A 14,421-nucleotide genomic window follows, 5' to 3' on the forward strand; every position below is an offset into this window, starting at 1 on the left:
ATCAACTACAAACAAAAAGATATGAACTGATGTGCAGAAAAATATCAGCAGGTGCTCTGGACTAATGAGACAATATTTGAACTGTAGTAAAGACTACACAGAGAGGGAACCTTTATGGATATTGACCTCCTCCCGGAATAATAACACCAGACCCAAGCTGTCTGCTTTGCCTCTGCTGGTTAATAAAATTAAAAGTGACCTCAAGACATTTTTTAATTCATTTATGTATTAATTCAATAAATACAAGTACAGAAAACTACACACACAAAGCACTGATTATATATCACGCTGACATATTTCTATCTATTTGCAGTATTTTCCTCATCCCTATCTATCTCTATCTTCGAAAATCTTTAACCCCTTAATCACTGCTGATACGCCTTTTAACAGCGGCAGTTAAGGGTACTTATGCCGCAGTGACACTTTTTAACAGCGCTGAGGAATAAGGGTATAGCGCCCCCCAGATTCTGAATTTCTCCGGTGTTTTGGCTACCTGGTGTAACTGAGACCACCATGAAAATGATTTGGGTCGGTTTTTACTGATCCCGGTGTTGCGATTGCCGTTATCAACGGTATAAAGGTGACCTAAAAAAAAGTCAGATTTTCCATTTCATTTCTCTCTCCTCTGATGTGATTGCACATCAAAGGAAAGAGAAATAGGATCCCACGATCACCCCCGGTGCCTGCGTTGCCACTGCAACCACTCGTGAAGTCCCCCTGGCTGCCGGCATCTTCTTCTGGGAGAAAACGGTGGGCACATGCGCAGTGCGCTTGCCGAGGTATGCCAACAGTCATCCGGCAACAATAGGACATTTTTCCTACTAACTCATTTTGATCACTGTGATACACCCTATCACAGTGATAAAAAAAAAAAAATAGTAAATCAAACCCTTCTTTATCACCCACTTAATTTGTGCTAAAAATAATAAAATAAAAAAAATGTTCCATTAGGGTTTACTTTTGGGCTAAAGTGAGTTGAGCTAAAGTTATGGTTAGAGTTTGGCTAAAATGAGTTGGGCTAAAGTTAGGGTTAGGATTCGTCTAAGGTGAGTTGGGTTAAAGTTAGGGTTAGGGTTGGGCTAAACTTAGGGTTAGGGTTGGGATAAAGTTAGGGTTAGGGTTGGGCTAGGGTTAGGGTTATGGTTGGGAATTTGGTTAAGGTTGGGATTAGAGTTAGGGGTGTGTTAGGGCTAGGTTTGTGGTTAGGGCTATGGTTAGAGTTGGGATAAGGGTTAAGTGTGTTGGGGTAAGATTTGTGGTTAGGGTTGTGGTTAGAGTTTGGATTAGGGTTGTGGTTAGGGTTATGGTTAGGGCTGGGATTAGGGTTAGGGGTGTGTTGAGTTAGAGTTAGAACTGTTTAGGTACATCAGGGGGTCTCCAAACGCAACATGGCGCCACTATTGATTCCTGCCAATTTTGCGTTCAACAAGTCAAACGCTCCCTCCATTCTGAGCCCTGCCATGCACCAAAACAGTGGCTTTTCCCCACATATGGGGTATCAGCGTACTCAGGAGAAATTGCACAACAAATTGTGTCATCCATTTTCTCCTGATACCCTTGTGAAAATAAAAAAATGGTTCCAAAGAAACATTTTTGTGAAAATATTAAAATGTTCATTTTTTCCTTCCACATTGATTTAGTTCTCGTGAAGCACCTGAGGGGTTAATAAACGTATTGATTGTGGTTTTCCGCATCTTGAGGGGTGCAGTTTTTAGAATGGTGTCACTTTTGGGTATTTTCAGTCATATTGACCCTCCAAACTCACTTCAAATGTGAGGTGGTCCCTAAAAGAAATGGTTTTGTAAATTTTGATGGAAAAATGAGAAATCACTGGTCAACTTTTAACCCTAATAATGTCCTAACAAAAAAAGTTTCCATAATTGTGCTGATGTAAAGCTGACACGTTGGAAATGTTATTTATTAACTATTTTGTGTGACACCACACTCTGATTTAAGGGTACCAAAATTAAAAGTTTGAAAATTGCAAAATCTTCAAAATTTTTGCCAAATTTCCGTTTTTTTTTTCAGAAATAAACGCAAGTTATATTGAAGAAATGTTACCACTAACATGAAATTCAATGTCAGGAAAAAAAATTTCAGAATCAGTGGCATACGTTGAAGCGTTCCAGAGCTTTAACCTCATAAATTGACTGTGGTCAGAATTGTAAAAATTTTCATGGTCTTTAAGTACCAAATTGACACTGTCACTAAGGGGTTAATATATAGCAGTCTTTAATTTCTATGCTGCATTTCATTCCATACATGTCACACTGACAGCATACGGATACAGAGGTCACATGGAGGTCACACTGATGTCACATACGTATACACAGACATGGATCACAAATCTCACTAGTACTGCCTTTTCCCGTACCGGAAATAACAAGACGTGTGACGAGGGCCTAACAGTTAGAAAATAACACCATTATTAAAATGCAAAATAAAAACACTATAAAGTGAATAATCAATACCTTCAAACTATGATGAAATATTACGACCTAAAATCCTGTGATATGACTGAATCATAGCACTATATATGGACCATGTAGAGTTTTGATAAAATACTAATCGGAGGTTGGTCAGCAGGAGACCATTAAAGGGAAGGTACCGCGTTTGTAGGTCATTAATAAATCACTGTAATGTAGCATAACATGCTTCCATAAGCAAGTTTGAAAGGCATGTGAAACAGATTTCATGTGTTATATGAGTTTAAAGAATGCACTGGGGGCTGACATCTTGGTTTTGCAGCAGTAGCAGGGCACTATCAGTGTCAGATTACGGCACCCCATGGACATAGGAGAAAATAGACCGGCGCTGACCCTATCTCTAACATTGTAGCTGCTTTAGCAGTGAGCTGGGCACGCCTCTGTGGGCTGCACAACTCACTGCTGTAGGTGTGACTAGCTGCCATTTTATTAGAGCCCTGTGCTCTCTATCGCAGGACAGAAGAAGCCCTCACTGCTCCTCTGTACTCCAAGCAGGCACACATCCTCTGCTCTCACAAGCTGCCCTGTGTGCTTCTCCTGCTGTGTCTCCCCCTCCCCCTCACACACAGTCCCTGTGATCTCCGGTAAGCTGCACTCACAGCCTGCAGAGAGGGAGCAGGGCAGCTGACAGGACAGGGATTAAGGTGGGGGATGGCAAGAATGTTATTCACAAAAAATGCTGCTGAGTCCACTGTGTTCTGCTCCTCTGTAACCAAGCTGTGCCTCTGATGCAGTACCTGCTGGTGTAGCAGATCACAGGGCAGTCACACACAAAATGGCTCTGCCCTGTGATGCTGCTCTTCATTCTGCCCCAGGGATATTAGACCACCCAAAAGGGGAGGGAAATGGTGATGTCAGCAGTTACTGCCCCAATTTTGCTGCTAACAGGAAAGCTGCTAAATCTTACTATTGCTGCTTGAGGTCTAAAACGGAAAATGCTCCCCCTAGTGGTAAATATGTATATTTGTTGAAAAATATATAATATTTTTCATATAGAAATGTTTGCAAACAGTACAAACATTGCATTAATACATTTTAATTACTATTTTAAGCTTAATTTCACACAAAAAAACAAAATACAAGAAAACTGGTGGCACCTTCCCTTTAATAAAATTTTGTTGAATACTAAACTGAATCTCGGGATATCAAATGCCTTCACCTCTTTAGTGTCCTATTCTCGAGATATGATTAGTCCTATCATACAGGAGAAAGAAGCACACACCCCCAGTGAAAATTATCAGATATCTCCCACTTGGCTAAAGGAAAATTAACTCATTAGCAGCTAAATAATTTGAATGCTGATATGCTCTCAATGGAGAGGTGAAACGAAAAAATAAGTGTTATTTTGCAGTGAAGCCACTAATACATCCTATGACCAGTTCAACAAAAATTTTAAAAAAATATTTAGTGAACAATCATTATTAAAAGGAGTTTTCAGAGATACCAGAGAAGATAATCTTTAAAAGATTTTTTTCAACATTTTATTATTTGTGATTGTATTGATTACCATTTGTTTGAATAGCTTGTCTGCTTGTGCAGGGCGTGTTCATTGTGTGTAGCTAGCAGTGTTGCTCAGTAAGCAGTCTCTTCTAGGTCTCCTTCACATGCCCATTTTTGCACTACATGTACCCATTATAACCTACAGTGCTGAACACATCTATGCAGAGTTGCCACTAGAAATTTTGGGGCCCCATACTGGGAAATTTTTTTCGTCCCCTTGACACTCCGCCCTAGCTCCACCCCAGCCCGGCATCCACCCCTCAAACTGTCCAAAGTCCCACCCGTCTCTCTTGGAAAAACTCCATTTCTCATCTATCGCCCATTAACAGTTCCCATCACAAGATCACACATATAGCTGGCAGCTTTTGTTTTGGCCAAAAGATTTTTCAAACCGCCACCATAACACGGTAGACACTTTTGGCCGGGCCCTACTCTGCTGTAACCTATTAAATATTTGTTAAAATATGCAATATAATTTAGGTATATTTTTATTTATTTTTCAATTTTTAAAATGACCAATAATCTCACATACAAGGAACAAATACCGCTACACCATGTCCAGACCACATATTACCACCAGTGACCGAATAATATCACATACAAAGAACAAATACCACCGCACCATGACCAGACCACTGTTGGGAATTCTGTTTTCGAACTCCCTCCTGTGGTCATGAATGGTACTTCGGCGAGTTCTGTCCATGGACTCCCTCTGGTGGCTGTGAGTGGAGCTGCTGCTTCTGAGGTTCCTTCCACAGGTGACGTAGTTTATTCTTTGGCTGGCTGTTCTATTTAACTCCACTCAGATCGTTACTCCATGCCAGCTGTCAATGTTCTTGTACTGGTTCAGTTCGCTCTTGGATCTTTCTGGTGACCTGTCTACTCCAGCAGAAGCTAAGTCCCTGCTAGTCATTATTTGTTCATTGTTTCCTTGTCCAGTTGGCTATCATGATTTTGTCTTGCTAGCTGGAAGCTCTGGGATGCAGAGTGGCACCTTCGCACCGTGAGTCGGTGCGGAGGTCTTTTTGCACACTCTGCGTGGCGTGGTCTTTTGTAGTTTTTTGTGCTGACCGCAAAGATACCTTTCCTATCCTCAGTCTGTTTAGTAAGTCTGGCCTCCCTTTGCTGAAACCTGTTTCATTTCTGTGTTTGTGACTTTCATCTTAACTCACAGTCAATATATGTGGGGGGCTGACTTTTCCTTTGGGGAATTTCTCTCAGGCAAGGTAGGCTTTATTTTCTATCTTTAGGGCTAGTTAGCTCTTAGGCTGTGAAGAGGCGTCTAGGTCGTGTTAGGTATGCTCCACGGCTATTTCTAGTTGTGTGATAGGATTAGGGGTTGCGGTCAGCAGAGCTCCCACTTCCCAGAGCTTGTCTTGTGTGAGTTTAACCATCAGGTCGTTCCGGGTGCTCCTAACCACCAGGTCCATAACAGACCACATAGTACCACCACAGTGATCGAATAATATCACATACAAGGAACAAATACCGCTACACCATGACCAGACCACATATTACCACCACAAAGTGACCAAATAGCACATACAAGGGACAAATACCACAACACAATGACCAGACCACATATTACCACCACAAAGTGACCAAATAGCACATACAAGGGACAAATACCGCAACACCATGTCCAGACCACATATTACCACGACATAGTGACTGAATGCTACAATACTGATCAGTAATAAAAAAACACAATACTATCACCATAAGTGCCATTGCCATTATACACAGGAGATCTGTAGTTAGTATGCAGTGTCTGTGGACAGGTAATACAGCGATCACTGGTGACATTATACACAGGACCTCTGTATATAGTATACAGTGTATAGTGTCAGTGTATAGGTAACACACTGATTCACCAGTGACATCTCTGGGTGAAGTCCTTCATCTTTCAACTTTCCTCTAGCACAGACCACCATCACTTCTTCCAGCCAGGGCTCGTCTCTGCAGGAAATAACACAGTTATCTCGAGCTCCGCTTGCAGAACACAATACTTAATGTTTCCCAACTTCTACATTACACCACATGAAGAAAAAAAGGCAACATAGTATCACTCTACACAGTAACAGGACTGTCCCCCCATTTAAAACAGTATCCTCAAAAAATAAAATAAATATGTCCCTGCAGTAATAATATCCCTTTAATTAGCCCCTATGGTAACAATATTCCCCATCCTGGCCCCTATGTGTCTCATTTCTGACTCTAGCCATATGTTCTCACATCCTGCCCTCATGAGTATCCATTCTGCCCTATATGATCTCCCCATCCTGCCCCAGGATCCTGCATGATCTGTCTCCAATCCTGCCCCCAGTGTCTCCAATCATGCCCCCATGTCTTTCATCCTGCCCCATGTCTCCATTCTGCCCCGTTTCTACAATCATGCCCGTATCTCCATTCTGCCCCCAGTGTCTACAGCATTCTGCCCCCAGTGTCTACAGCATTCTGCCCCCAACGTCTCCAGCATTCTGCCCCCAGTGTCTCCAGCATTCTGCCCCCAGCATCTCCAGCATTCTGCCCCCAGTGTTTCCAGCATTCTGCAACCCAGTGTCTCCTGCATTCTGCCTCCAGTGTCTCCAGCATTCTACCCCCAGTGTTCTGCCCCCTGCGTCTCCAGGATTTTGCCCCCAATGACTCCAGCATTCTCCCCCAGTGTCTCCAGCATTCTGCCCCCAGCGTCTCCAGGATTCTGCACCTAGCGTCTCCAGCATTCTTCCTCCCCCTCCGCATCTCCAGCATTCTTCCTTCCCCCGTGTCTCCAGCATTCTTCCTCATACCCCCCTTGTCTCCAGCATTCTTCCTCCCCCCATGTCTCCAGCATTCTTCCTCCCCCTCCGTGTCTCCAGCATTCTTCCTCATACCCCCACCCCCGTGTCTCCAGCATTTTTCCTGTCCTCCTCCCCCATGTCTCCAGCATTCTTCCTCTTACCCCCTGTGTCTCCAGCATTCTTCCTCTCTCCCCCCGTGTCTGAAGCATTCTTCCTCCCCCCGTGTCTCCAGCCTTCTTCCTCATACCTCCTGTGTCTCCAGCATTCTTCCCCTCCCCCCGTCTCCAGCATTCTTCCTCTCCCCTCCCCCGTGTCTCCAGCATTCTTCCTCCCCCTGTGTCTCCAACATTCTTCCTCTCCCTCCTTGTCTCCAGCATTCTTCCTCTCCCCCCCGTGTCTCCAGCATTCTTCCTCTCCCCCCGTGTCTCCAGCATTCTTTCTCTCCCCCTACCCCCGTGTCTCCAGTATTTTTCCCTAAACCCACTGTGTTTCCAGCATTCTTCCTCTCCCTCCCCCTGTGTCTCCAGCATTCTTCCTCCCCCCGTGTCTCCAGCATTCTTCCTCTCCCCCCGTGTCTCCAGCATTCCTCCTCCCCCTCCCCGTCTCCAGCATTCTTCCTCTCCCCCCGTGTCTCCAGCATTCTTCCTCTCCCCCCGTGTCTCCAGCATTCTTCCTCTCCCCCCGTGTCTCCAGCATTCTTCCTCTCCCCGTGTCTCCAGCATTCTTGCTCTCCCCCTACCCCCGTGTCTCCAGCATTCTTCCTCATACCCCCATGTTTCCAGCATTCTTCCTCTCCCTCCCCCGTGTCTCCAGCATTTTTCCTCCCCCTCCATGTCTCCAGCATTCTTCCTCATACCCCCGTGTCTCCAGCATTCTTCCTCTCCCCCCCCCCCCCGTGTCTCCAGATGCCTCGGGGCCCCCTGTATCACCGCATTTAAAAAAAAAAACACGAGGCGTTCTTACGTGGCCGCACTCCTGTGGCGGGCGAAGCTCCCGAGTCCACGCAGCACTCGCCGGCGGCTGACAATAACATCAGACGCCGACGAAGGGCGCGCTGCCTCCAATTGGCTGGCGCCTGTTAACTATTAATGTGCGGGCGCGGACCCGCACCCGCACATCAATAACATTAAACTGCCGCAGCGCCTGTAGGGGGGGCCCGGTGAGTAGATGAGACGGGGCCCGATGCAGGCCCCCTCTGCCCACCAGGCCCACCGGGCCCCATACCCAGTCAGGGCAGTAATGCCCTGATGGCGGCCCTGCATCCATGTGCTTGCACAGACTGTGTACAAACCACACAAAGACAGGTCCATTTTTACCAGTAGCATGGATGCCAACGACCAATACAAGTCTATGGGTCCATCTAAAACATGGTCTGCACACGGATGGCATTCGTATTTCATTGGTGTTTCATCCATGTGCTTTATGTGTTTAACATAGCTAAATATAGGAGCTGCTTTGGAATTGATTTTTCTTAAGTCATGCTGGAAAAAAATGGATGTTGCATGAATGGCACACTGATGACTCAATATATACGTACATATATATGTGCAATATATGATACTTTACTAAATATCATAGCTACAGGGCATTGTGGAGAAACCTGTACAGCAATGCAAAAAGACTTTAGCCTGTTCTCTAATTCTTCAGTGCTTTGGGAATTTTTTTTTGTGACCCTCAAATTGAGTCTCAGTGTTTGAATTCACATGAAACAACAAAACCATGATCCTCTTTGGATTGTATCGGTCATCTCTAGCAAGTAGTGATGAGGGAGTGTACTCGCTGCTCGGGTGGTCTCCGAGTGCTTGTAACTGCTCAGAGATTTAGTTTTCCTCGCCGCAGCTGCATGATTTACAGCAGGGGTCCCCAACTCCAGGCCTCGAGGGCCGCCAACAGTGCAGGTTTTCAGGATCATCTGCACAGGTGATGATTCCAACCCCTGTGCAATACTAAGCAAATCCTGAAAACCTGCACTGTTGTCGGCCCTCGAGGCCTGGAGTTGGGGACCACTGATTTACAGCTACTAGCCAGGCTGAGTACATATGGGGGTTGCTTGGTTGCTAGGGAATTCCCACATGTAATCAAGCTGTCTAGTAGTCGCAAATCATGCAGCTGCGGCAAGGAAAACTAAATCTCTGAGCAGTCACAAATAGTAATGAGTAGGGTTGAGCGAAACGGGTCGGCCACTTTCAGAAGTCGCCGACTTTTGGCAAAGTCGGGTTTCATGAAACCCGACCCGACCCCTGTGTGGGGTCGGCCATGAAGTCGGCGATCTTCTGAATCTGGTATCGGAATTCCGATATGTTTGCAATATCGGAAATCGGTATCGGAATCCATATTTAAGTGTAAAATAAAGAATTAAAATAAAAAATATCGCTATACTTACCCTCTGACGCGGCCTGGTACTAACCGGGAACCTTCCTTCCTTCGAATCAGCGCTTGCAGGACCTTGCGGTGACGTCGCGGCTTGTGATTGGTCGTGCGGCCACCCATGTGACCGCTCGCGCGACCAATCACAAGCCGCGACGTCACCACGACGTCATGCAAGGTCCTGCAAGCGCTGATTCTTAGGAAGGAAGGCTGCCGGAAAGAAGCAGGGTGCGTCCGAGTGTGAGTATATACCTAATAGGAATATACTCACCCTCGGACGCGCCCTGCTTCTTTCCGGCAGCCTTCCTTCCTAAGAATCAGTGCTTGCAGGACCTTGCGTGACGTCACCGCAAGGTCCTGCAAGCGCTGATTCGAAGGAAGGAAGGTTCCCGGTTAGTACCAGGGCGCGTCAGAGGGTGAGTATAGCGATATTTTTTATTTTAATTCTTTATTTTACACTTAAATATGGATCGCAGGGCCTGAAGGAGAGTTTCCTCTCCTTCAGACCCTGGGAACCATTGGAAACCCAATGCACTGCATTTCGTGAAACCCGACCCGATCCTATAAAAGTAAAAGTCGCTCAACCCTAGTAATGAGTATACTTGCTCATTACTACTAGCAAGCACTGCAGAGGAGAGGGTAGAGGTTTTGTTACTGGCTGAAAAGAGTGTGTTTGTAGCCATACCAAAGGAGTCTGAAGGTGTCTGTGCAGCGCCCCAGAGTCCTGGTCATTGCAGTAATGTCGCTCTGCCACTAAAGGGAGTGATGTTATGTCTGATTGCACTAAAGGAGTTCATCTGACCAGGTATCACAGTCACACATTACACTTCACACTCCGGCCACCAGGGGAAGCAAAAGGCACTATATATTAGGCCACTCTTCACACTTTGGTAAAACTGGGGGTTGGATAGGAAGTTAGGTGAGAACGCAGCCTGGGAGAGCTCCAGGGAGGACCTGTCAGGGGTGGGTTCCTGGCAGGTACCTAGCAGAAAGGACAGAACGTACGGAGCCGCGCCTGTACTACCTTGCGGTGGCATCCTAAGGAAGGACACGAAGCGAAGGATAATGTGGAGAAGTGAGAAATAAAATTGCAGCACAAGGAGATAAACCAGTAGGAGTCGTGCCCCGAGATTGGCAACATCCTACTGAAGCGCGTAGCCGGTGGCCGGAACGCCGAGGAAGTAACAGACTTCAAGCATTACTTCAAACAGCCGCAGGACAGTTGATTATAGGTTGGCTGTCTACCTTACATCACCTAAGCAGACATAGGGGGCAAACGTGGAGAGGGGCGTCTCTAGGGTCCCAGAATAGCTCCGAGCCTACCCGTTATACGGGTGCGTCCTAGCCAGATAAACTTGGGGGACGGAGAAGAGAAAGAACGAATTCGAAAGTTGTGAGGACTATCCCGAATGCTCAGCAGGGAAAGACTACAACACACAGGCGCCAGTTGGTAGGCACTGATTTCCACCTGCAAAGGGAACTCTGGATGTGCCTTCGGACCGGCCGGTCTCAGACAAGCCCAGTTAGCAGTGCTCTGGATTGCGGATCCCGAAGTCTTCCGTAAAAAGGTAAAGAGACTGCAACCATGTGTCCTCGTTATTAACTGCGCCTCACATCATGACCACCTACACTACTGGGAAGCCCTGGGGATATACTTCACCTGTGGGAAGGTACACCATCCAGCTGCCATTCCATCACCCCAGTGGACCACTAAGTAGCGTCAGTCACCCTGACCAAATACCACAGGTGGCGTCACGAACCCTTGACAAACTTTCATCACCCTTTTATTGGATGCCCCTTAGCAGGGTCACGGACTGGGTCCAGCCACCGTGACAACCCCAGAACCGAGACAGAGAGGACCGGTACCGAGTAACCCGCAGCCCTGCATCTGGGGGCGCTCCAACTGCATGAGTGTGAAGAGCAGTTCTCCAAAAAATAATGGATAGAAGACTGATGGCTGTGTATGAGAGAAAGTGGCGTGGTACTTGAGTAGAGCAGGCCGTATGTGTGTACAAAGTTCCGGTACTGCCGGAGACGGCAGTAAGAAGGTTGTAACTAGCACTGAGATACTGTGCTGCTGAGTAAAGTTACCGAAAGACTGTTGCCGAATGAATTTTCTGCTGAAAGGAAGCGCCAGCACAGTCCTGCAAGTTTCAGCAAGTGTCACATCTATTAACATATTATCTAAAATGCCCAACTCTGTTCAAGACTAATTTTGCCTCCTGTTAGGCAACCATCACGCTAGTTGCCTCATACACAAAGCCCTCACTAACTCCTGGTCGACCTGTACATAGAATATGCTACATATGCATTAAAATACTCATATTAAAGGAATGTTTCACTAGGTTTTGCCAAGTAATCTGTGAGCAGCATAATATAGGGGTAGAGACCCTGATTCAAGTGATGTGTCACTACTGAGCTGCTTAGTATGGTTTTAATAAAATCAGTGTTTTATCATCAGCAGATTATCACTAGAGGATTAGTAAACCTGATGCCACGTAGTCCTCCATATTCATGAGCTCTATATAAGTCTGCCCCTCACCACCGATTTGCAGCGGTGTACTCTTTACTTGGAGAGAAAACTGCCAATCAGTGATATTTGTGAGGCTATTCAGTGATCAATATTCAGAGACCTAATAAATCTGCAGCCCACAAAATAAAGTGATTTGTGAAAACCACAGCAAGTAGCCCAGTACGCGATACATCACTGGAATCATGGTCGCCACTCCGGCATTATGCTGCTCTCAGATGGAGTAGAAAATGCATGGCGACAGATTCACTTTAAACTTGCTGATATGATTCAAAGCATAAAAAGTTATGGTGGTAAATGTATATACAAGAGAGATATTTTACATCTCACTGAAGCTCTTCAAATGGACAAAACAGAACAAGAAGGCAACATTTTCTCTTCTAGGTGGTAACACAGCACTAGCTATCTGTCTATAAAAGATCATGCAAGCTAGTAAATGAGGATTTGATGTAGAGCGACACCTAGTGGCAAGCTTTATATCGTTATACGCATAGCGTCTAAAAATGAACGTGTTGGTGTACTAGTTCTTTCTGATCAATAAATGTACTTTCCTCTTCCCTAGATAGAGATTGGAACTGTACTGCCTATTGTGAATAGACCCATTCTGTCTCCAGAGCCAGTACAAGAAGAAATTGAAGAAGAAGAGGAATCGACGCCAAAGTTAATTGATGGATCTTCACCACAGGGGCCCTTGTCTCCTGGAGTCCAAACTCCTGAAGCGAGTGGAGGTTTGTGTCATTAGTATTCAGTTACATGAGCCGAGCAGACAGATGTACAGTAACGGAATAGTTTAATAATGACCTTCACATGACTAAAGGCTTTTTAGAATATTGAATGCTTAATATTTTAGATATTTTGCATTTACACGGTTCTGTTTTACTCAGCTGGATTTAGATGTTAATCTCAGGTTAATTACTGTATGTGGTTTTCTATTAGCAACTGTATTTGACAACATTTTGAGACATAGTATTGAATGCAAACAGATTTTGATGCTTATTATGAGCATTTTTAATGAAATATGGAATTATCTATTTGTTATACAGGATATATTTTTACCTTGCAGTTAAGCCATGATATCTTATAGGCTGGAGCCTGTACCCTTTAGTCGAAAGGGTGTGCAAAATTTTTAAGGACCATAAGAACTTTAGAGTTGCCTCCATAATATGTAAATCAATACAGACCATTTAATATCACCATAAATAGTTCCTTGCAAAAGTGTGGAAATGAGCAGATTTCCTATAATAAGCTAAAAAGTCAAATATTAAGTATATCTGACCAGAATTCCTTCTACATTGGTTTGGTTACGCCTCAACTGGTGAATTGGATCCTCAAAGCCCTTGTTCTCGATGTGCAGTTGTTATGCAGCACAGACAGATGACATTGGCGCAGCAAAGAATAAAGAGACAGGACAGAAAGTGGAGATGTTGAGTAGTAGACCACTATAAAATAGGAGACACAGTAAATGGAGACTGATAAGACAGAGGAGAGTATGTCATGGAGGCCTTTGCAGAATGGATAACCAGTACAGTAGACTGTAACAATATAACATAGTTGGGTGCACCATAAAGTTCTTTGGAAAGATGAATAAAAGGGAAATTCCTAGTGCTCGAGAATAATGGGAGACAATGGGAAATCCGAGCATGTTGAAATTGATGGAAAAAGTGATGAATAGAAGGTCAAACAGCATGGGGAAGACCTCAGAAGGAATCAGCGACTCCCAGACCACTGCTGAGAACAATGGCATCTTACTTTTATGAATGACAGTAAAACATTTAAAATCATGGAGAAATTTGGAGTTTACAGGAAAAAAATGTTAAGAAACAGGGGAACATTTAAAAACGATTTAAAAAATAATAATTTAAGTAAACCAAAATTTAATTTTTGATAAAAAACATTGGAAATTTTAGTATAATTTATGGAGCAAGCAAGAACTTCCAAAAATGTGATATGCACCATTTATTAGACATGAAGAAGGGCCTCAGACATATTCTGTTCAAATTGTCATGCAGTGATAATCCTAGATTCATAAAGGCTGTGCACTAAGTGCAAATCCTGCCAAAAATTATAAGTAGAGTCATCCATACACCCCTGTAGTCACCAATTGTAGTGTCTCATTAAAATATTGTGAAAAAAGTGTAGTTGTGGAGGACCTGTAGAAGCGCATACCGGCCATCGTCCGTTGCGTCTCATCTTCTCACTTCCTTGCTGTTTTTATGTGATTTCCAAATAAAGGACATAAATGGGACGGTGAGTGGCTGTACCACTTCTTCCTCATATTTATTTGGAGTGGCACCCGAGGTCCCGGAACCGGCATCTATTCATAGTCCCGGAGCAGTGCAGCTGTGCCTGGCCGTTCTGATCACTCCTACTTTTGAATCATTGAAAGTGTAGTTGTGGTACTACTACACTCAGAGAAGCTCTGCACAGAGTGCAAAGCCAGAAAAATTATAACTAGGGTCATGCATACACCCTTGAAGGCACCAAATGGAGTGCCTCATAAAAATATAAGAAAAATGTAGTTGTGGTACTTAAACGCTCAAGGAGTGTCATCCAGTCATCTATGGACCATTGAAAACTGGCAGGCATCATGCAAAATTTTGAAAGTGTACAAAGTGTAAAGCCAGGAGGAAATTATAAAGAGGGTCATCCAGTCTTTCATAGACACTTGAAGGCAACAACTGGCAGGCCACAATCAAATATTGAAGATTTAAAACACTTTGTATTGCTGTCGTATGATGGTGTGGAAAAGTTGGGGGCA

General features: G+C 44.7%; 1 protein-coding gene across 1 annotated transcript in view; it reads left to right on the forward strand.

Annotated features, from left to right (window-relative positions):
• EPYC (epiphycan) overlaps positions 1-14,421 on the forward strand; it is a 153,992-nt gene that overhangs the window by 62,929 nt on the left and 76,642 nt on the right. The window contains exon 3 of the mRNA XM_069764372.1: positions 12,226-12,391. Coding sequence (XP_069620473.1) covers positions 12,226-12,391 — 166 coding nt within the window. The remainder of the gene's footprint in view (positions 1-12,225; positions 12,392-14,421) is intronic.

Source organism: Ranitomeya imitator, chromosome 4, assembly GCF_032444005.1.
Source record: "Ranitomeya imitator isolate aRanImi1 chromosome 4, aRanImi1.pri, whole genome shotgun sequence".
Lineage (NCBI taxonomy): Eukaryota > Metazoa > Chordata > Amphibia > Anura > Dendrobatidae > Ranitomeya > Ranitomeya imitator.